The 23,924-nt window shown below is 48.7% G+C and overlaps 2 protein-coding genes across 5 annotated transcripts in view; one reads left to right on the top strand and one right to left on the bottom strand.

The window, feature by feature from the left end:
• LOC120718025 (alpha-2-macroglobulin) overlaps positions 1–5,452 on the top strand; it is a 93,612-nt gene extending 88,160 nt beyond the window's left edge. Inside the window, exons 30-37 of one of the 2 annotated variants that reach the window (XM_040006331.1) lie at positions 968–1,169; positions 1,260–1,475; positions 2,176–2,294; positions 2,387–2,477; positions 2,561–2,629; positions 3,277–3,382; positions 3,466–3,507; positions 4,925–5,452. In XM_040006331.1, the coding sequence (XP_039862265.1) occupies positions 968–1,169; positions 1,260–1,475; positions 2,176–2,294; positions 2,387–2,477; positions 2,561–2,629; positions 3,277–3,382; positions 3,466–3,507; positions 4,925–4,947 (868 nt within the window). In that variant the 3' untranslated portion in view covers positions 4,948–5,452. The remainder of the gene's footprint in view (positions 1–967; positions 1,170–1,259; positions 1,476–2,175; positions 2,295–2,386; positions 2,478–2,560; positions 2,630–3,276; positions 3,383–3,465; positions 3,508–4,924) is intronic. The other variant, XM_040006332.1, reaches the window with a different exon arrangement.
• Positions 5,227–23,924, bottom strand: part of phldb1b (pleckstrin homology-like domain, family B, member 1b) — a 109,286-nt gene continuing 90,588 nt past the window's right edge. Inside the window, exons 14-25 of one of the 3 annotated variants that reach the window (XM_040006328.1) lie at positions 23,778–23,912; positions 22,198–22,359; positions 21,184–21,318; positions 18,863–18,979; positions 18,672–18,777; positions 16,369–16,413; positions 15,184–15,526; positions 14,156–14,246; positions 13,415–13,561; positions 12,308–12,527; positions 10,767–10,852; positions 5,227–8,870 (exon numbers count right to left, since the gene is read on the bottom strand). In XM_040006328.1, the coding sequence (XP_039862262.1) occupies positions 8,730–8,870; positions 10,767–10,852; positions 12,308–12,527; positions 13,415–13,561; positions 14,156–14,246; positions 15,184–15,526; positions 16,369–16,413; positions 18,672–18,777; positions 18,863–18,979; positions 21,184–21,318; positions 22,198–22,359; positions 23,778–23,912 (1,728 nt within the window). In that variant the 3' untranslated portion in view covers positions 5,227–8,729. The remainder of the gene's footprint in view (positions 8,871–10,766; positions 10,853–12,307; positions 12,528–13,414; positions 13,562–14,155; positions 14,247–15,183; positions 15,527–16,368; positions 16,414–18,671; positions 18,778–18,862; positions 18,980–21,183; positions 21,319–22,197; positions 22,360–23,777; positions 23,913–23,924) is intronic. The other 2 variants (XM_040006327.1, XM_040006329.1) reach the window with 2 other exon arrangements.

Raw genomic sequence — 23,924 nt, 5'->3', positions numbered from 1 at the left:
GGAACAAATAAAATACTAAAAAAGCCAAACAATAACATTTTTAAGTTATCTAAGTGACTTATATATCATGTTTAACCTGAGTAGCGAAAGACGGCGGTGGGTTTGAAAACGATTTGCCGGGAGTCCGGTGTTCTCACGGCTCTAGTGAGCCTAGCCCCTGGCTAGCTATCGAGCTAGTGGGTAACAGACGTCTCCGAAAACGTCGGAGCGCTTTTGAAAATATGTGATGTCTTGATAAACTGAGCAGATATTTGAGGTTTACACAGCTACATTCTCCCTGAAAATATGTTAAACTTTATTTTGTGACCCAGAAAGAATAATAAGAGTAATATTAAAACTAACTAGCTGCCGCCATTGTTGGAAACTGAGCTGGGCCGCGCTATGAATTCTGGGACAGCTTCTTCTTCTTCGGGGTTTAACGGCAGCTGGCATCCTTGTACATGCAGTGCTGCCATCTTCTGTTTCAGTCCGTTATTACACTCTTAAATCCTGCTACTTATTCCTGCGTCTTTTGGGATCTTACAAAGCTTCAAACGACGCGTCGACTATTAAATCAGTCGTGATGATTTTGATAGTCGACATAATCGTGATAAGTGGCAGCCCTAGAAAATACTAACACCTCCAACCTTGTATTAGAGAGGAAAGGCTGTGTTTCTTGAGACATAGTGTGACTGAGCTTTTGTAGATACATTTAGGTGTCATCTGCATAATCGTGAAAGTCTTAAATAGGAGCAGGAACTTGCAGAAACCAGCTTCACCCTAACAGGTTCCTCTTTGGTTCATTGTCACATCTAATCAGACTTTACAAATGTCCGATCCAAAACGAATGCACCGTGGGGTTAGGTTCATTGGTGATGAGTGCCAATGTGGTCGTCTGTTTGTGTGTGTGAGCCGTGTGACAGATGGCGTGCGTACACTGGGATATCTGCAGACGTGTCCTTTATTTGGTCCTTTATTTGTCCTGGCTGGCAGGAGGCACCCGTCACTGGAAGAGAGCAGGGGCTTCTGGGAAAGGCCTGGACTCTCTGGAGGTGGAGATGACCTCCTACGTGCTGCTGGCTCTGCTGTCCGGTCCCTCCATGCCAGGCTTTGACTTGGAGTACTCTTCTGCCATTGTGCGCTGGCTCACTCAGCAGCAGAACCCCTTTGGCGGTTTCTCTTCCACACAGGTCAGTTAGACCACTTACACGTTTAACCTTAAAGGAGGGTGAACTCTGAACCTGTGCTAACAACATTTCTAACCCGTCTGTGGCCCCCAGGACACAGTAGTGGCCCTTCAAGCGTTGGCGAAGTATGGTGCTGCCACCTACAGTTCAGAGGTGGGCACTACAGTGACACTGACCTCTTTAGGAGGCTTGAACAAAGAGTTCACCGTGAATCAGGACAACAGGCTGCTGTACCAGGAGAAGAAGCTGAGCGAGGTCCCAGGAGAGTACACGATCAGAGCCGAGGGACAGAACTGCGTACTGACACAGGTACCACACAGATACGTGTGCAGCACACCAAGTACATTAAACAGAGACAAGCAGCTGGAACCATTGTGACAGCTTCCAGCTAAACACACTGTTCATGGTGCTGGCATGACCTGGCATGACGGCAGACGAATGACTCCAAGCGTTCCTTCTGAGTGTTGTAGTGTGGACAAAGTCTCTGAAACTTTCCTGGTTACAACAGTACATAAGATAACCTACAGCTCTGGAGTATATGTGAAAGCAGGCCTTTGTTAGTGTGTGTTGCACCTGAACAATGTACTCGTACATGTTCAGTGTTCCCAAACGTAAAGCAGGAGGAGCCCAGTATGAACTGGTGCATGTCCACTGAGCTCAAATTGGAGAAAACACAGTGAGGTGATCTGTAGATGGGAAGAACAATATTTATTGTTCTAAAAGTATTTTAGCGACTAGTTGTTGATGACGCGACAGCCACAGTCCTTAGTAAAGGCAAGAAACGCCACTGAAGCCTCCACCTGCGGCTGGTGCAGCAGATGGAGACTGGGATGAAGGTAAACATCCAGGCTCAGGTGGAGGAGGGCCGCCGTCAGACTACCAGCGAGATTTAAAGACGTCTGATTGGTAAAAGCTTCCTTTGCAGTGTGTTAATGCGTGACGTGAAGCGTCTGATCTGCTAGTGCTGCCGTGCCGCTCGCCACAGCCTGACTTTGCTGTGTCTCTGCAGATCTCCATGTTTTACAACATCCCCCCTCCTGCAGACTTCACTGCCTTCAACGTCTCTGCTGACACCATGGCCAAGTGTAACATCAGCAGGCCGCAGCTCATCCTTTTTGTGCATGTCAGGTACTCTGCATGTGTGTCTTGGGTATAATTATCTAAACGCCGAGACAACCTGAGAGCACATGAGGATCACAGCACTGTGTGACTTTTTGCAGGTACCAGGGGAGGAGAGAGGAGACCAACATGGTCATCGTCAACATCAAGCTCCTGTCTGGATACGTCCTGGATAAGAGCTCCCTCACACTGGTCAGTTGGCCCGCTGCAGGCGCTGCCAGTCCTGCCACATGGTGTTTGTCCTACAGACTAACTGTTGTGATATGCTGTGTTAGCTGCAGAAGGACCGCTCAGTGAAGCGCGTGGATGTGGAAGAAGGATTCATCAACATCTACTTAGACGGGGTAGGAAGCACAGCCGCTCTGTTTGTATAAAAGCTGGATGACCTCAAAGCATCATTCTCTCTAATGACCAGCAGGGGGCGACTCCCCCGGTTGCGTAAAGAAGTTTGTATAAAAAAACATGCCCGTGCTGCTTCTTTAACACTTTGCTGGTTCATGGCTTCCTGCACTTGGTTTGAATCTTATTGATACAACACGATGTTCATTTGTGTCATTTATACTCGCGTCACAGCTTTAGGACCCGCCCACCTTTTAATTGACATGTCTCCCTCATCATGTGCCAAATCAAAGCACAAGAAAAGCAATCACAAGACAAAGTGCTGCGTAACAGTGTGTGTGACACGCTGGTGAAATGGTGCTCATGAGCAGGAGCTGGTTGTATTTTGACGTGATGCCCAGCACGCCGTACTGTGACCTCTGAGTTCAGGACGCAGTCAGCCGATGTCATCAGTAGGTAGAGAAAAACTAAACCTACGCAGGTCTTTCAGCCGTCTCTACATTTCTAACATCATTATTACCAAAATCATTTTAGCCACTGAGTCCTAATCATCATGATTACTTCAAGGGTTTCAGTTTTAACTTTTGTGGAAAGTCTTTGGTTTGCTGTAAGGAACATGAGACATGACAGCGGCTGTGAATGTTGTCTGCAGCTGAGGAAGGATGACAAGCAGATCTACAGTGTGACACTCGAAGAGGATCAGCCTGTCAGGAACCTGAAACCAGCTGTGGTTAAAGTCTACGATTACTACCAGACGAGTAAGAACCGAAACTCGTGCAGATGCTTCTTTGGAGTTGCCGTCGTTCTGTTCGGTGCTGAAATGTTTTTGCTCTCATTTCAGGTGATGAGGCGGTCACCGACTACACGTCCTCCTGTGCAGAGAGTATGTAACACCTTCATTCACTGCGTCTTTTCATGTTTCAGTGTTTTGTGCAGGACTGACGCAAAGACTCAGTTCAGTTTTATTTACAAAGCGCCAAATCACAGCAGTAGTAGTATAATAATACAGAGAAACAAATCCCAACAATCGTGTTACATCCCTCTGACCAAACACTTGGCAACAGTGGGAAGGAAAAACTCCCTTTTAACAGGAAGTAACCTCCAGCAGAGGCAGGCTCAGGGAGGGGCACCAATCGGATGGGGGGTTGATCACGAGTAGATTAATGACATCACATTCAACTTCAGCAGAACTGAAGCTGCTGATGGAGCTCATACAGATATTGATTGATTTTTTCCTTGCTCTTTTCCATTTTAGGTCGACCTATTTGGCTCATTTTCAGTTTAATATTTCTATTTGTTGGCCCTATTAGAGTAGCTTTGCATAATTTTCAGTTCAAAATAATCCTAATTTATCTTACTGGGCCTTTGTTCAGCTCCCAGTTCTCCCCGTCAGGTTTCCTCTCAGCTTTCTTGTGATTGGCTGTAGGTTTAATGCCAGGTAAGTGGGGCTTTTGTGCTCACAGCCAGAGAAATATGAGCAATGTGCCAAAAACTGCATGTCTGTTTATTTACACAGCGTCAGATGACATGAGCTGGTACAAGAACAGTGTCTGGTTTATCGCGTCTTGTCAGCTGTGTGGGGGCTGAACTGTCACTGAGGTTTATCAATTAGGGGTGTGGCTGCTTTGATGGACAGGTGTATGATGTTAGCCCAGTAAATGTAAATGGACTGGTTCTTATTTAGCGCTTTTCTACTCTGAGCACTCAAAGCGCTCTATACAACTAACTCATTCACCCAATCACACAAGCACTTCTAAGCTCTTAAGGTGCTCCCTGTCTAACATTCATACACATTCACACTCCGATGGATGGGTTAGTATCTTCCCAAGGATATTTGGCATGCAGACTGGACCAGTCTGGGATCGAACCACCGACCTTCTGGTTAGTGGCTGACCTGCTCTGCCACACAAAACTTCAATCTAAAAATACAGCACTGTGTGCTGGACCATGACTCATTAAATTCACTCAACTACAGCCACATCAGCACCATCAAGTATGTTTAATAAGATTAACTGACAAATAGGTCCTGCTGTATTTTATTATTACTTAGTTACTCAACAGATACTGGCAGATAATGTGTTTGCAGCTCTATCTGCTCTCCCTCTGTAAACCATGGATATCATAGTCTGTCTTCCATCTTCAGTGTACAGTCTGTAGTACAAATATGAATGTATAAAAGCCAACACTGGAGCAGTGTTCATGTGGCCATGAAGAAACGATCCACACACTTCATTTGAATACAAAGTGAGTGGAAATGTTTGTGGCTGGTTTCCATGTAAATAACTGTGTTTTCTCTGCAGGTGACACCATCAATGAGCTGTAGAAGTGGTTTCCTGCAAACCTATGCTGGGACAGTTGGAAGGTTCACTGTCAAACTGGTTTTTTCCCATTGCTTCCATTAAAATACACAAAAAGCAACTTTTTAGCCGTGTATTAAGAGTGACTCTATTTCATGTATTTTAGTTTTGTTTTCTCAGTGTTAGAGCTGTCATTATGATGGCTGTGTAACAAGCCCGTAATCAGTCAGCGTTAGCGTCCGTACAGCAGTTGTCTGTCTGTCTCTCTCGACACTGGAACCTGCTGAAGTGGAGGAAGCACCCAATCTGTGATAGTCGTTTAATAGAGCTGACACAATCCATACATGAAAATGACACGAGACATACAGGGTACCAATAACAGCATGGTCCGAGTACTAAGTGTGAGTGTGTGTGTGACAGGAACCACTTTATGAAGAAAACTAGAGTCTAGTGAGTGTGAGGTGGATTACTCGCTGATACATCTCTACCATACCATCTGAAATGTAACTGACAATAAAACTTCTAAAATGATACAAGTAAAAATTGTACTTCTTTCCATACAATACTGTTTGATTTCCATGTTTTCATTCAGGCATAGTCTTCACAGAATAATGACAGTGATGCGTGCACCTCCTGCTCTCCACAGACGGCATTTAACAGCCTCGCCAGTGTTGAATAGTTTGGTTTGCACGTCCTCGCTGTGCAGGGAAATAAAAGGCAAGTGGGTGGTAGGGACAGAGTATATTAAGGTCTTTTCACTAGTCTTATAATAAGTAAACATATCACTGTCTCAGGCACCACAACTATAAGTAATCATCACTGTACCGACACATGAAACCAGCTCCGCATGCTCCAACAAATCAAAGTAGCACTGGAAACCTGCTGATCCCAAACCGACCACGGTGAGATGAGCCACACGAGGCGCTCCATCAAAGCTGAAGGTGCAAGATCGATTTATCCATCCTGGTGCAGGCAGCGGGCCACAGAAAGAGACTGAGCAGGTTTTAGTTTTAAGACAGACGTTCATAATGGAACCAAGGAATCAGCCCATCGCTCCATCGCAGGGGAAATGAGTACGTAATGAAAGAAGAGCCGTCTGTCAGCATGGACAACAAAATCAAACGCCTTGAAACAACTAAATATTGAAAGCAGCAGTACTGCAGTGTAAAAAGCTGTACTCGTTATGACCCTTTGTAGGGTTGTGTAGAAGAATCATTCCATGAAAATGGAACTGTGCCGATTTCAAATGAAAACAAACGAGCTACATAAATGAGCCGGAGGCCACGACGTGTAGCTTCTGGAGTGTAACATGAGAGAATGCAGTGGAGTATAAATGCTTCTAACTTGTACTTCAGTACAGCAACTCACTTGATTTTTCTAATTAAACTGGTGAATTCCACCTTAAATCTGCATACAGCTGCTTTCATTCTTTTTATTGTTATCAAGTCTCTCTGTGCCGCTCGCTGATCCTGGATCTACTGAAGTCCTCTTCCTGTTAAAAGGGAGTTCTTCCTCCCTGCAGTCACCAAACGCTGGGATTGTTGGGATTCTCACTCCACTTTGGAACAGATGACTTAATTGATGCTACGTTGAAATAAATATTGAATTAAACTGGTTGAAAGAAAAATAAAACACTTGTAAAAAATTAAATTTGTCCAATAGTGTCGTAGCTGATCCCCACCGCTCAGGGTGGTGCCACACCCCCGTGGTGAAGCTCAGAAACAAAGTCAATGCATTCATATAACTGGAGAGGCTGTGCTCTACTCACAGACACGGCATCGACAACAATAACAACAACAACATAGTCAAGGCACAGTTCTGAATTGCATCAGTCCATAGTGTTGTGTGGTCCTGTGTTGGTGCCATCTGGTAGCTGTTGCTTAGGCTGGCAGTGGTGATGGCTGCTTCCCAGCAGTCATATCAGGTTAGCTAAAGGCTACTTGGCAAACAGAAGATTTACCACTTTGTGCACACAAAGAGATGCAGTTTGCACCTAGAGTTGGCAAAATGACAGCTTGATACAGACACAGTGAGATTCCTGTTCAACATATTCAACAAGTGCACTGAAAACGTGGCAGCTTTGGTGAGACCAGTGTAGCGGTCAATCTCTGAGACTCGAGGTCCCCCAGTGAATGTGATGGACTGACCGCTTCTGCATTACGCAATTAATAATTTAGGAAAGTGGAGACTGTGGATAGCTGATGATGAGGCTTGTTGCCCCTGGCTTACAAACAGCACATGGAAAACTTTCAGGGAAAGTCCAGTTTCCAAGCTGTCAAAGGACCGATGAGCGTCTGGATTATGAACGCTTTCTTAAAGAGGACCCATCTCTCTCTGCTTTCAGTTCATCTTCAGTTGGCAACTTTAGAGCCCCTCGGTTCACCCTCGGTTTCAGCATCCGTCTCTCGAGACCCCCTCCTCTCCCTGAAAGCCCACTATCATTGATTGCAGAACGTCAGGAAGCCTACTACGGGGCAGCGTCCAGTGTTTATGTAACGCCTGTACTGCTCGGGCTTCTTGTGCCTCAAGCAGATGACTGATTGAAATAATGACTGAATGTATACAAGATGTAACTGTGTACATGAACATGAAGATACAGAAGGCCGGGTCCTCTTTAAGAGGGTTAGGGTTAGCTCAGACTAGCAAAAAGACTGGAAGCAAAGGGACAGAGCTAGCTAGAAAGCGAGACTTTTAAGCTAGCAGCTTGTCTCTTTTTTAGCTTGCTAAGAAAGTTAGCTAGCTTCAGCTAAATACAAAACACCGAGAACCAAGAAGATAAAGCAAAGGAAATGACCAGTTTACTATGAAGACTGAGTGGGACAGCCAATGAGATGTACTAAAACCACGACTGGTTTTTACACACATAGCCAGGCTAACATTTCTCAGGGCTTCCAGTCTTCGCGCTAAGCTAACGCTGTTGTGGCATTAGCTACATGTTTTAGTCTCTCACCAGCTCTTGCTAGCTTTGATACACAGTACTGTGTATTGTACTACATTAACTGAAATGCACCAAATCCTGCACAAAGCCTGGCCAACAAGCAACTTGAATACTGACACCTTCCCAACCCTCCACGGGGCAAACTGCTGTGAGAACTGCAGAGTGAACTCGTGAGCGGCTCAAAGTCTAACATCACTTCCAGTTACTTTGGTAAGCCTGTGTGTGGAGATAGGAACAGGGTGGAGCCGTGGGTGTAGCTGTGGATGCTGATTGGCTCATTGTCTTCAGTGTGAAGCTGAAACGCGCTCCTCTGTGTTTCGCCGTTACAAACGTCCTCTCCAGCTCCGGCTCACTCAGGGGTTACAGTATTTCTCAGGTTACACATTGGAAATGAGATTTTTTTTCAAATATTTCTAAAAATGATTACAGGATTCGATTGAACTATTCCTGTCTAACAAAGTCATGAAAGGAAAACACATTGGCATCGTGTGATTTGGCAATTTTCTCTACAAGTAAAAAAGAAATAAAGGAACAAAAAATACAAAAGTTCAAGAAACAGTTAACTATAAGATCTCCATTTGGCAATATAGAAAGGCTTTGTAATAAAGTCTTTGACAGGTTTACATTTGGTTTATATACAGACGTGTGTGTGTGTGTGTGTGTGTGTGCGTGCGTGCGTGCGTGTGTTTCCTCCCTTTTTAAATCCAAACAGAATCACATAGAGTGGAGGTGGAAACAAGTACACGGTCAAATCAAAGATGTTAGATTCAAAAGTAACACAGGAAGGCGAGCCGTCGGAGGACAGGAAACAGGGAGAGTCTGTGATGGGAGCGTCCCCGCCAAAGCCGCCGGCTTGTCCCAGCGCTCTTCTTAGTTCAGGAACTGCGTGTACCCCTCCGCTCCCGTGACGATCACGTCCATCCAGATCCTCATGGCCTCGGCCGACGGCGCCACCACGTAATAGAGGCGGTCGTGGGTCTTGACGCAGAAGGTCAGCGAGGGGTTGGGGCTCTGGAGGACACCGGGACAAAAAACAAGAGACGGGAAATGTCCAGTTAACACAGAGCTAACCATCAGCATGCAGTGAGTCACCGCCGCTCTCAAGGCTCCTTCAGGTCTCTTCTGTAAGGTCCAACGACCAATTCAGGTTTATGCAACATCACTGTATGTTTTTATTGGACTGGATTCGTACCTCATTTCTGCCTCAAAAGGCAAAAGAAGACGCCAAACACAGAACAAAGCTATTTAAACGCAGCACGACCCTCAGGTGGACGGATGCTGAGGGTACAGAATTTGGTACAGACAAGAGCAGACCAGGACACAGGAGGCGGGAGCATGATGGCTCCCCTCACCCCCAACCTGGTTTTGCTGGAGTTTTCTTCCTGTTAAAGAGAAGCTCTTCCTTCCCGCTGTCACAGAGTGCGTGCTGCTCGTCTGATTGTTGGGGTTTCTCTGCCACGAGCCATCACCGATGATCAGCTACTGTGAAGTGCAGCTCGACCCACGTGTCTCGCTCTGGTGCTGAGCTCATTTCCTGTACGAGCTTCAGAACCAGCAGCTGTTGGGTTACGCGCTGTAGGCTCTCTTGTTCTTTTAAACACCAAACGAGTGCCTGTCCGTTGACTGAGCTGCCAGAATCCCTCGCTCTGTGTAGCCAAACAGCCTCTCCTAGGAGCTGGGAAGAAGACCCGCAGGACCGAGCCGAGCAGGTGGAGCAGCATGGTGGAGGTGGGTTGCAGAGCAGCTTGCAGTTGCACAGCTTAAATGAAACACTCATTATGTTGAGGCACTCGGACTGTGGGCAGAGGCTGTGATGCTACACGGGCAAAAAAACTGTTTGCCAGCATTAGAGCCTTCTAACATCAGCTCCACACCAACAATCCAGTGTTTCCAAACAGCTGCTACGTATAGCTATTTAAAATCCACTCGTTCCTGCCCGGCTGCTCGGCTTGGCCAATTTGGTGATTTTTGTAACTTCCCAGTTGGAACACCGAGTGCCCTCTGGTGGACAAACTAGGCAACACCAACACTCATTACATGCTTAAAGAGCATTTCCCCGTCTCTACTTCCCCCGTGGGCCAAAATAAATGCAGATACTGACAGATGGGCCAATGGATCAGCTAACACATCCATGTCAGACGAAAAGTCTCCACACACGAAACAAAGATGCAGCTTCAGGCACCTTTGGTTCCACACTGATACTAAAAGATAATGCAGGGTAAGAGAAACACATGAAGTATGCTGTTAGTTTACTATTAAAATACTAATAAATTGCTGTTAATTAAAACAGACCCACGTTCTCCTTCTGACATGGTAACATCAGCTCTTTGTGCCGCTGCTAAGAGGAGCAGACTCTAAAGTTTCCCTCTGTAACGCCACATTGGAAGTGACAAGTCGAATCAAAGTTCCAGAGTCGATCAGAGCCCCGCAGTCAGAGCGTGGTGTACTGCGACAGCCCGTCAAACACAGCAGCTCGGCTTTATGTCGCAGATAAATAAAGTGACAAGATGTGGAGGCTCAAGACGAGCAGCAAGAAACATGAGCGGAGAGACACCTACGGCTGCGTCAGGCGTTTGTGAACAGAGGAATCAGACACTCACAGGCAGCACTTCTTAATAAATACAGCCTGGATGTATTCTGTGAAGCATATGAATGAGGAAGCGCTCGAAACACTCCACTGGTCTGTACTGGGATCACTGGGACAAACACAGGGAAGGATTAGTTAGGGATGCGACTCTGTCACTGAGGGTGTCAGCACAATAGAACTACATCCCCCGGCGCACACGGCGGCCGAGGTCAGGCGGGCGAGCAGAAAGCGAGGATGCACATGCTGCTTATGTTCAGTGTGACAGGAGGAGGAGACGAGGAGACGTGAAGGAAAGAAGGATGAGACTTAAAGATTTGTACCTTTGTGGCGCTGCGCAGGTGATCGTAGTAAACCTCCTCTATCGCCTGGAAGTAGATCACTCCCTTCAGCTTGGTCTCGTGTTTGTCTGCAGGACAGAAATGAGGCTTTGGTCAGAAACTCAAACGTTTGCACTTTCCCAGGCTGGCACGGAGGACAGGGAAGACCCACGGCACGCTGAAAGGGATCAAACTCTGACCAGAGTACAATTAGAGTGATGGATGGAAAAGGACAAGCACGGTGCCCCCCCCACCTCTGTTTTTAAGCCAGTGGTGCTCTCATTGTATTTTCACACTTGACTGCATTCTTACGCTACTCTGGTACATGGTTGCAGTTTGTTTCATCAGCCACTGCAGAACTGCAGTCAGGAACCGGTGGGGAACTCAACAGCCCCTCTCTACCTCCAGGCACAAACACTCCACGAGCCAACTTAAAGAGTAGTAGGTAGAGACGCCGCGCTTCATTTCGAGGAACGGCGCTTTGCCTTTAACGCGCTGCTATTATCTGCTAATGACCTCTTTAGCATTCAAACAGCCCTGCATTTGCATCTCATCAGGCTGCATCTAAACTAGCCAACGACCCGCTGCTGCTGCTGGTGGAGGCTGGTTAATGCGAATTAGCGTCGCTTGTGACTTCTGCACGTCACCTCTAGTTAAATGCTGTTCAAGGTCAAGAGAAGAGGGCGAGAGATGCATCTCAATCAGCTCCTCAGAGAGCGTGGCGCCGAGTGCATTTTAACTACTGCCAAAGTAATCTCCGTACACCTCCTCGCCCTGGCTCGCTTTCAACAAGGTACGCTTTAAGCAGCTTTAAGTGGAACCTTCTGAGCACTTCAAAGGCCGTCAGCGAGCGTCCCCGAGCTCGCCGCTCAAATGACACCAGCCTGCAAGGTGCACGCAGATCTGCTCCAAGCCTGGAGGACGCATGCTCTGCTCTCGCTCGTCCGCAGCACAGCGTTGCTGCTTCGCTCTGCTTTCCACATCATCCACTGGTGACTGAACATGAAAATCATCCAGAAGAGCAAATGAGAAGAGCTGAGAGTGAAACGCAGGCGGATGTTATTTTATCACTGTGTTAGGTTTGTGCTTTCAGCATCACTGAGGACACAAACATCCATCCCCTCGGACTGAGTGATGAAACCTTCAGAGCACTAACACTGAAGAACCCAGACACATCAGGGGTTTGTTTCCCTACAGAGCGCTTTTCCACAGGCAGGTGCGCTCTCAGGGTCGGGGCCACGTTAGGTACCGCGAGTTGAAGTTTATGGTTTCCCTGGGTCTTTTCCCGTGTGTCATCAAGAAATCTTCTTTTTTTGGTTTTATTCTGTTGTATTTATCTGCAACGCTTTAAAGGCCGGTCCATGAAAACACTGTCAGACACAAACCGACTGATGTAAAACAGGTTGGGGACCGCTGCTGTAGAGGCCCCCTTTCTTCTGTTCATTTGACTTTGTCAGGTGTTAAACTGGGACAGACAGACAGACAAAGAGCGCCACGCTAAGGCGCCACGCTAACACAGCAGACGCTGACACCTCGGCTCTTACCAACATAGTAGGAGAACGTCCTTTTGAGGCGGTCGAACACGAACCAGCGTTTCTTCCACGACTTGATCTTGCCTCCCATCTTCACCAGGTAGCCCTTGCACATCTTCTCGGTGAGGATGACGTGATAGCACGTCTCCACGCTGTGACCCGACGACTCGATGTGCGAGCGCAGATCAAACTCCTCCTTCCTGATGGGCAGGTAGCGAGTCATAGGACGGGCCTGCGTGGACAGACACGGGCAGAGGAGTCACTGATACGGACGATGCAGACGCAGAACCTGCTGCAGCTGCAGGTCTGAGGATGCAGACATGAACACATAAAAACACAGTAAGACAGAAACGTCTCCGCACCAAGCTGCCAGTCACAGTCTGATCAACAACCTTCTTAACCTCCTCCACCTGTCTGTGGACGGCCTGATAACGAGGCGCCCACATCAGGCATAAATCATACGCTTCATTTTCAAAGTCAGGTTTATGCCACATGCTTTAATGTCTATGAAAATGCAGAAGGTTACTCATCGTGCACTCTTTGCCTGGCTGCAGCTGGTCTCTGTGCCACAAAGACCAGCTGCTGCTCACACAGGACAGATGTTGAATAAAGGACTTAACCCTGTTTGGTCACTCGTGTGCGCTCCACGATCCTTCAACCATTATTCTGACACATTATGAAAAACTACATTTAAAAGCAAAGGCTGCTCCGTCACAGTGGGAAACATCAGCAGGTCACCCTGACCCAGATGTTTCCGACCGTGATCTGCAGCTGCAGAAGCTGAACCTGGTGCTTTCACAGGCTCACCTGTGGAGACCTTTCACGTCTTTACAGACTTCTAGCATTTTGTGTTAACATGGATTCAACTGTTGGCGAGCTGTTGGCACACGGCGGTAAAGAACAAGCTTTAAATGTTGGAGCACGCGTTCACGTTTGTGTTGCATGTCGATGTGTTTATGGCCACACAGGGTTTACATCATAAATGCACGTGGGGTGGTTTTGTTACGAGCACGGCCATATTTATGTGCCGCCAGCCGTCCGTGGCGCCGCCACACCCGCCCGTCGAGTCACTTTGCACGTTTCCGCCACACGGACTCGATTACATCTGCTTTCACTGACCTGAGAGAAGTTCTTGGCCCTCATCTTGACTTCCTTCTCCACCAGCTGCTGCCGGTGGAAAGTTTCATCCTGCAGCCTCTTCTCGGCCTCCTCCCTCCTCCGCCTCTCCTCCTCGAGCATCTGCCGGCGAGCCAGGCTCTCCCGTTCCTAGCGGACAGCGCTTTCATTAAATATTTTTTTTGATCTGTGGAAGGGTTTGGCAGAGCGCACGTGTTCGCTCTTCATACATTTATGTACACGGTGTCCTGCTGGGAGCTGCCCACAACCTGGAGCTGCTGACCACCGTGCAGCTTCCATTCTTTAAACACAAAACTCTGATATTTGGAGGCGTAATGATCAGCAGACACACACAATGCATCGACGCAAACACTGCAGTACTACGACTGCGTGGAAGCCGTTTGGAGGGTGAGAAACAAAGGCGCTCACTGTTTTGCTCTTTCGGCGCTCAGACCTCTGTGTGAGATTTCCTAATTGGATGGGGCTCGCAGTCAGACTCGGTGAGAGCAGAAGATAATGGATGGGATCATCTGAGGTGCTTCATCGAGGCACAAAAACAAAGATGTGCAAAGTCCAATAAAATTATTAGCAGCTCTGCGCTGCTGTCAGGAACTTTTGATTTTTTTTAAAAATGCGAGTTCAATTCAGCGTTATCGACGGGAGCGCTGCGAGAACTCATCGCTCAGCGAGTATGGATTCAGGATAATCAGCTAACGCTGCAGCACTTGTGATGCTGCTTCTTACCCGCGATTCGATAAGTCTGGCTTTCTCCAGCTGCGCCTCCTTCAGCATCTTCTCCATCTCCTCGATCTTCAGGGCGTCCACACCTCCGACGCTGCCATCAAACACGACATTAGTTACTACACAAAGTCTCACAGCAATAAGTCGACAAATACAAAATAAAAGCATCTAAAGCCCAAGAAAGACATGAAAACGCTTAATGAGGTCACGCTGCAGCATTAATCATGTCAGTGGAACGATCCTCTCCATCACAGCTTCAGTCCCATTAAACTCTTCTTAATGTGAGCAAACCAGTGTGAGCACGCTGTGCTGAGGACTGTTGCAGTGCAGCTCGGCCACACTCAAAGACGGCCTGCAAACTAGCCCACTGTGGACAAAGACTCACAGGGGGAGTCTGAAGATTAGCAGCCCACTGTGTGTGTGTGTGTGTGTGTGTGTGTGTGTGTGTGTGTGTGTGTGTGTGTGTGTGTGTGTGTGTCTCAATTTAGCATTTCAATCGAGCTTTATCTACACAGCGCCAAATCACAACAACAGTTGCCTCAAGGCGCTTTATATTGTGAGGTCGACTCTATAATAACCCATACAGAGAAAAACCCAACGATCACATGACCCCCTATGAGCAGCACTTTGGCGACAGTGGGGAGGAAAAACTCCCTTTTAACAGGAAGAAACCTCCAGCAGAGGCAGGCTCAGGGAGGGGCAGGGCCATCTGGTGACAAAGCCATGCCGTGGATATGCTCACATTTTTGTAACAATAACTTTCATTTCAAAAAATAACCAGAAGCATGAAGAATGCTTTTTATTATCGCACAGATCTGGAGCCAGCTGTGTTCAGTGGAACAGATGTGAGGAACCAGCCGAAACATGTTCACCAACGACTCTGACATCAGACGTGATGGTGCAGCTGGTGTGTCAGGAGCTGGCGTCTGAACACTGAACCAGGCCACGGCCAACAAACCCAGAGTGTGTTCACATCAGCTACACACAAACATGAACATAGAACCTCATAATCCACTGTGTGTGTGTCATACCCGCTCATGTTGTCAGGCGAGCAGGCCGAGTTGTTCCCGGTGGACACGCTGGTGTCCATGCTGTCCGAGCTCTCCAGGCTCAGGGTGTCGTACGGCTGCTCCCCGGCCGACGGGGGCTGATGGTGCAGGATGGAGTGGTGAACCAGAGGAGGGGGGCCCAAGGAAGTGTGGCTCAGCACGGGGCTGTAGGCCATGATGGGTGAGTAGGAGGGAGACGGGGAGGACGAGGTTACGAGGTGGGGCTGGGAGCCGTGGAGGGCCTCCCACTGGCACTGAGCCTCCGCTGCTGCTCTTTGCTTGAGCTCGGCCAGACGGCGGCGCTGCTCTTCGATCACCTGCTGACCTGGAGGGGGGAGGGGGGACACGGTGAGCGTTTGAGGTCTGCAGACGGAACAATGACTCGAGTGCGAGCAGGCCCGTTTGTTCCTGCAGAAAACAAAGAGCTGGCTGTGAAGGACATCATCACTCAACACGTAAAGGAGACTAGCACCAGCCCACAACCTGCAACACCAGATTCATGCACCACACATACAAGTATGTGCTCTCTCAGTAATAACAAGCTTGAGGAAAACTACAAAAACCCACAAAGTTGAAGCAAAAGTGTCCGTCCAACATCCTACATTTGGAATGAAGCCGCTGCGCAGCTCGTAACACATCTGGCTCCAAAACAGGAGCTCGCTGAACACTGAACATGCAAAATTGATTCTCCAGCAGCAGGAAGGTTCATGGAAGATTGATGGAGGAAGAAAGAGGATTCAATGTTACAGACAAAGAAAAAGATGAAAAGAAAGAGCCGTTAATGACACACCAGAGAGGATGAAGAGGGAGGGGAGGGCTGGCTGGAGACAGGGTCTGAAACGAACCGCAGCCACGTGTCGAGTCCTGTTAAATGTTACCTTTGATGGATAAATCAACAGCAGCTAGCTGTCAGAGTGCCTCTCATTTGAGATCAGCCTCGAATTCTCTTCTTTGGACGCAGCCAGGCTGCTTCGTTTACGCGGCTAAAGCTCCATCTTTGCGTCCCCATCGGCAGACGCAGACAGCAGTACCTTTGTGACAAACAGCTGATTTCAGACCCTGCCTGTGATTTACAGAGAGCAGCTGAGCAAACGCAGACGGCGTCTGCGCAGCCGAACGCAGAGAGCGGGAGAAGTGTGCGACCCCTGGACGCGCTGCTCCATCTACCTGCTGAGCTTCCCTCTACGGCGCTCTGTCTGGAGGTCTGGGGCTCTGTGGTGCAGCAGTCACAGACACAACATAGGCAGACGTGAGAAAAGCTGACAAATGTGACCAGCTCCGCTTTGCAGCCCCGCAGCCGTGGGTGGCAGCCAGCCGAGCTACAAACACCAGACTGCTTTGCTCTGATCCATTTAGTCACACGGCACTGACGCATTAGGAGCACTGATGCCACACACACACACACAGCTGAGTGAGGAAAAGCTAGCTTACAAACAGCAAGTTAGCGAGAACCTGAGGAAGCAGCACAGACGCCTGATACACACCAGGCTGTCTGCTGTTCACCAGCACAGCTTACTTTTGATACGAGCTCATTTTCATATTATCATCAGTGTTAATATTATTAATGTTATCGTTACTATGGTTGCCAGGTTCTGACGGATCGATTCAGAGCGCACGTCTGCATTTGTGACCCATTTATCAATATAACGTTTTTAATAATACTGTTATGCAGTGAGAGCACACTTGGAAAATATAAGACAAATACAAAACTAACGAGTCAGCATGTAACAACACAGCAAAGCTCGCATCTGTCCAGGGTCACAGAAACCTTCAGCTTTGATCTGAAGTTTGTCCACGACCGAGGAGCAAAGGCACAGCTGTACAGGACACAAAGCTGCTGCTGCCTCCTTAATGAAACCACACTAACGCACACAAACCATACAAACTGCTTCTCTGTGTCTCAGATTGAATCTGCAAACATGCAGGAGGTCCAGACTCCAACACTGGGAACCAGTGACCTGGACAATAAGACACATGCAAATACAGTGGCCTGCAAAAGTATTCGGCCCCCTTGAACCTTTCCACATTTTGTCACATTACAGCCACAAACATGAATCAATGTTATTGTAATTCCAGGTGAAAGACCAACACAAAGTGGTGCACACGTGAGAAGTGGAACCAAAATCATACATGATTCCAAACATTTGTTACAAATAAATAACTGCAAAGTGGGGTGTGCGTAATTATTCAGCCCTGAGTCGATATTTTGTAGAACCAGCTTTTGCTGCAGTTGCAGCTGCCAGTCTTTTAGGGTCTGTCTCTAGCAGCTTTACACATCTACAGACTGAAATCTTTGCCCATTCTTCTTTGCTAAACAGCTCCAGCTCAGTCAGATTAGATGGACAGCATTTGTGAACAGCAGTTTTCAGATCTTGCTGCAGATTCTGGATTGGATTTAGATCTGGACTTTGACTGGGCCATTCTAACACATGGAAGTGTTTTGTTGTAAACCACTCCATTGTTGCCCTGGGTTTATGTTTAGGGTCGTTGTCCTGCTGGAAGGTGAACCTCCGCCCCAGTCTCAAGTCTTTTGCAGACTCCAAGAGGTTTTCTTCCAAGACTGCCCTGTATTTGGCTCCATCCATCTTCCCATCAACTCTGACCAGCTTCCCTGTCCCTGCTGAAGAGAAGCCCCCCCAGAGCATGATGCTGCCACCACCATATCTGACAGTGGGGATGGTTCAGAGTGATGTGCAGTGTTAGTTTTCACACATAGCGTTTTGCATTTTGGTCTCATCTGACCAGAGCACCTTCTTCCACATGTTTGCTGTGTCCCCACATGGTTTATGGCAAACTGCAAACGGGACTTCTTATGGTTTTCTGTTAACAATGGCTTTCTTCTTGCCACTCTTCCATAAAGGCCAACTTTGTGCAGTGCACGACTAATAGTTGTCCTGTGGACAGATTCCCCCACCTGAGCTGTAGATCTCTGCAGCTCGTCCAGAGTCACCATGGGCCTCTTGGCTGCATTTCTGATCAGCGCTCTCCTTGTTCGGCCTGTGAGTTTAGGTGGACGGCCTTGTCTTGGTAGGTTTACAGTTGTGCCATACTCCGTCCATTTCTGAATGATGGCTAGAACAGTGCTCCGTGGGATGTTCGAGGCTTGGGAAATCTTTGTGTAGCCTAAGCCTGCTTTAAATTTCTCAGTAACTTTATCCCTGACCTGTCTGGTGTGTTCTTTGGACTTCATGGTGTTGTTGCTCCCAATGTTCTCTTAGACAACCTCTGAGGCCGTCACAGAGCAGCTGTATCTGTACTGATATTAGATTACACACAGGTGCATGTTGCAGGTTCATGTTTGTGGCTGTAATGTGACAAAATGTGGGAAAGTTCAAAGGGGGCCGAATACTTTTGCAAGCCACTGTAACTATGAATCCGTGTGCTTCAGAGCAGATGTCATTTATGAGTAGCCACCACGTGCGATGTGTTAGCAGTGAGCAGTTACTGACACTGTGAGGTCGGCCGGTTACCTTTCTGCTGCAGAGCCAGCTGCCTCTTGGTCTCGATGTCCTGCAGCGTTGCAGCCAGGTTCCTGGGGAGGCTTCCGGTGCTGCCGACCGCCAGCAGGGGGCTCTGCTGGGTCAAACAAAGACGGCTGTGATTGTGGTTCATGAAGATTTAGGCTCCAGTAAAGGCTGGCAGTTACAAACCAACGGCCTACCTTGGAGCCCGTGTTGCGTCCCAGCGTTGCTGCTCCATGCTGCAGGGGGGAAGCAGAGCCGGACTTAGGCTGGTGGAAGGAAAAGCTGGGATCGGCGTCCAGCTTGGAGCGGAACACCTGAACGAGGAGTGCGTGCAGGATGTTAGAGACAGACATGACAAACGTTCTTACAGAGCAAAGCTGGAACTGAATGAGCTGCATGTAGAGCGCGAGTGTTTCAGAGCGGGCGGTACGATCCTGCAGCGTCGTCGCTTCAGACGCAGCGTTGATTTCAGAGCCGTACCAGTTTGGTCTGTTACTGCTGTGAGCGACTAACTGGGTGACACCAGCGGATACTGGTACCATTAAATGTAAGACTCAGAGTTTTTAATGAAGACCCTGCTGCTGACAGCTGGGACTGTCAGTGAGTCGCAGTAAAACTATCACACACACACACACACACACGCACACACACACACACACACACACACACACACACACACACAGACGCACACACACAGACACACACACACACAGACACAGACGCACACACAGACGCACAGACACACACGCACACACACACAGACACAGACGCACACACAGACGCACACACACAGACACACACACACACACACACAGACGCACACACACACACACACACACACACACACACGCACGCACACACAGACGCACACACACACAGACACAGACACAGACGCACACGCACAGACGCACACACACACACACAGACACACACACACACACGCACAGACGCGCACACAGACACACACACACACACACACACACACACACACACACACAGACGCGCACACAGACGCACACACAGACGCACACGCACAGACGCACACACACAGACACACACACGCACACAGACGCGCACACACAGACGCGCACACACACACGCACAGACACACACGCACAGACGCACAGACACACACACAGACACACACACGCACAGACACACACACAGACGCACGCGCACACACACACACACAGACACACACGCACAGACACACACACACACACACACACACACACGCGCACACACACACACGCGCACACACACACACGCACACACACACGCGCACACACACACGCACAGACACACAGACGCACACACACAGACGCACACACACAGACGCACGCGCACACACACACACACACACACAGACGCACACACACCCCTACAGTGGCAGCCCCGTGCTTCACTGGGCGCCTCTGGTCGGGCTCGTGGAGCTGATGCTGCTCTCCGGCCGTGTGAGACGATCTGTGCAGCGACTTAATGTTCAAAGTAAAGTCTTGAAAGCATTCAGGCTTCACTCGCTGTGACTGAAGTTTTCTCTGCTCGTTTGCCACCAGCAAACAACTTCAGGCCAAAACGTTTCACACCAAAGGAAACACAGTGAGCACAAATCTGCAGATTCTGGAACAGTGGCGTTCAGAGCGTGGACTCTTGTGTTTACGCAGCTCGTCTCTGATGTTTCTGGGAGGCTGGAGGAGCTGTCGCTGCAACGTTTTCATCTTATGTGAATGAAGAATTATTAATAATCAAAGAGGTTTTCCTTTCCTCCTGGTGTGAGCAGATGCCTGCTTTCATTATCTTTAAGAGAGAAGAGGATACAGGTCTGTCTGATCCCTGTACGCCTGTCTGAACTCTGTCCACAGCATTAAGCTCGAGTGGAAGTGGACTCCAGTCCAGATCCTGAATTAAAGCAGGATCTAGATGGCAGTCTTGTTGTTGGATGGATCCACAGTAACCTGAGTGGCTCCTCTCACCTGTGCGGTGAACGTGTTAACCACTACACCACAGAACTACTAAAGCAGGTTTATTAACAGCAGCTCCACCACCTTTGGTGACACTATTCATTCATTTATTGCTGTTGTTGTCAGCATCAGCCCAGTGCACTCTGGAAACTAAAAGGAGGAAACAGAACTGAACATTCAAAGACAAAACTACTGAAAAAATGTCCACCTTAAATATCCTGACCAGCTGGCACCTGAGGAGGAGGAGGAAGAAGAGGAAGAGGAGCAGGAGGAGGAGCCTGTTTATCGTTTTCTGCACTTTCTGATCCTTCCTGTGCCGTCTTCATTTTAATGAGGTTTTGGATGCTTCACATATTTAATGCTCGTGTTTAAACTCTTTTTACTGATCTATCATCTCCTTTAAATTTCAGAATCCTTTTAGCTTACGTAGCTATATCCTTCTACTCGTTGAAGGCAGTGGTTAGCATCAGGTGACGCACACTGCAGTTGTGTTACAGCAGACAGAAAGAGCACAGCAGTGAGTGCAGCAGCGCGAGGAGGAAGGAAAAAGCTTGTACCTGCAGCACAGGCCTGCGGCCCGACAAACATCTGGCTGGCAAAGAGGGAGGGCAGAGGTGGCTGGAGCCAGCCGTCAGCTCCTGGTACCACTGCTCTAAGTCTAGCTTGGACAGGTGAGGCCTGCAGCCTTCAGACTGAAGCAGCAGAGAGAGAACAGGAGGGACGAAGGGAAAATGAGAAGTTAGAAAGCCATCAAAGACGTAGGAACAGGACAGAAAAGTTTGCATCCTACACGCTGAAAGCTGTTAAAATAGAAACAGACTACAGCCACCGCGGCACGTTGTTCTTTTAGCCTCCAGATGAAAAACCTGTTTTCTGCGTTTAGGTCCATGCTCCTGCTGCAATCGTCCCACTAACTCAGCTGTCACTGGGCACCATCATCCTGAACTGACTCAGAGCTGCCGTTACTGCCGAGGGTTCGCAGCAGCGACACACGACGCTTACGCTCCCGTTTCACTCCAGGTGGGAGCGAGCAGATCAGCTCATTGCTCCGAAAAATGAATCACACATGCTATAAATATGATAGCTTACATGAACATAGTGAGCTGTCCCACTGCAGCTTTTAATGACGCCTTCAGGCAAACCTGCAGTGCAACAGACAGAGGCTCAGGCTCGGGTAAACAGACACCATCTCCGCTTTAAAAGAATATGAAAGGAGCTGCGGACAGGAAACACGGGCAGGAAGTTGTCCATGTTCGAGGCTGATCGCAGGACGCTGCAGAGCCGAGCTCAATTTGTTGTTTTCAGGTTTCCTTTCTGCGCCGTGGGCGGTGTGTGGTACAGAACGACAACATGATGGTCCATCAGCCCGTTTCACTACACCACTAAAGACGTGTGATTTTTTGTTAATGAAACCCTGTGAGACTTTTTTCACTTAACATCAGGACAAAGCTTGTACTTAGACACAGCTTTATATTTCTATTATTATTTCTTAAGTAATAAAGCAGGCATTACTTTGGGGTCACACACCACAAACCCACAGGAGGAGGAGGAGAGGGAAAGACAGCACACACCTCTAATGAGAGAGGGGGGAAGGAGGCATGAGGAGAGGGGAGGCAGGAGAAGGTGGGGTCTACTGCTCCGGGCTGCAGGGGCTGGCGAAGTGGGGAGGTAGGGGACGACTCCACCTTTGGCATCCCATACATCTGATTTAACTGGCCCACTGTCACATAATCCTTCACACACACAGGAAAAGAAGAGGAGACAGAGGAGGAGAAGGTCAGCAGGGCGAGAGCAACAGGAGGGAGAAGCAGCAGAAGCAGGAGGAGCAGTTCTCATTCCACAGTCTGTGTTTTCACATCATAAACTGACGACGACAGCATTCGTGGAAACACACAACACGTGGGCGGGGTTAAAGCCCGGCTCAGCAGCTCCAGCACAGAACCAGGTGCTACAGTCGGACAGAGCGAGGCTGATGCACACAGCCCAGCACATCCAGGTTTATCCAGGTGAGCACTGACGTGCTTCTGCTTCAGTTTCAGATGCAGGTCTGGATTCAGCAGACACACACCGTCTCCACGTTTAAGACCAGGTCTCGCCCGTATAAAGCACCATGGTTGTCATTTGGAATCATATTTAAAATGGAATTTATCATGTTTTCACATAAATTGTTACCTTTGGTTACATAATAAAGATGTTCCACATTATTTACAAAGCTAACGCTACAAATTAAACGATCCTTCCCTCGTTCTGGAGTTTTATTCTGTAGCCATCTTTGATCAGCAGTTACAGAAACTGCACATTAATAAATACTGCTTCAGATTTTTGGGGTGGACAGTTGCTTCTGTCCAACACGTGTCACTCGTGACATCATGAAACAGCACAGCTTACGTTCAGTCTGTGAGGATTACATCAACAACCACGTTTTGATTGTGTTTCTCCCAAACGGAGCCTTACTGATCCAAACATGCACGTCTCAGTCCGAAGCTGCGGCAGCATCCTCACTGTAACAGAGCAGCAGCAGCACTTTGACCGACCAGCAGAGGGAGCAGCGTGACGTGGAACTGGGAGAGCGACAGATAGGAGAGCATAAACTTGGAGTCAAGACAGGAAGTGATGGTACCTCACAGGCGCCAGCCAGCACGGCATCTACGAGCGGCCGTGCGAGCCGGGCTTTTCACGGTGGCCGCCGCTGCCGCCGTACATCTTACACACGTCCGACAGCTTCACGTATTCCTGAGCCGCAGCCGACAACAGACAGGATGAGAAGCGGCGAGGACGGCGCCGCGCGGTGCCGCTCAGACACAGCACGTGGACAATCACACACACGGACACACGGGCGCAGAGCCAGTACACAAACCTTCACGGTTTTTGTGACACCTGTGCAAACCAGGCTCGTTCACGTCACACTGAAAGGTGCACAGTGCGTGATGACACAGAAACACGCCACAACAGAAACAGCGCAGCTGCTGCCGTGAATCGGCGCCACATAAATAAACCAGGCACACGTCGGCACAGGTGATGCAGTGCTAAAATAAAAAGGTTCAAACTGGCCGGGCAGCGGCACACTACAGCTGGAGGGTCACCACGACACGGCAAAGGGCAGGAAGCACGAGACAGCAGCAGGGCATCATGCGGGGGTCAGTTCAGTTACCTCTGTAGGGCTGCTGGGGTACAACTGACAGGGAGGGGAGGGGTGTAAGTAGGAAGGAGAGGCTCGACACAGGGAGCGCTGGGAGGAGCGGAAGTCCTCCAACGACAGGTGGGCCTCGCTGGTATGGAGCGCTTCCTGTTTCGACAG

Source organism: Simochromis diagramma, unplaced genomic scaffold, assembly GCF_900408965.1.
Source record: "Simochromis diagramma unplaced genomic scaffold, fSimDia1.1 OVJJ01000024.1, whole genome shotgun sequence".
Taxonomy (NCBI): domain Eukaryota; kingdom Metazoa; phylum Chordata; class Actinopteri; order Cichliformes; family Cichlidae; genus Simochromis; species Simochromis diagramma.
Note: the sequence above shows the minus strand (reverse complement) of the source record. Positions and strands in the feature narration are given on the sequence as shown.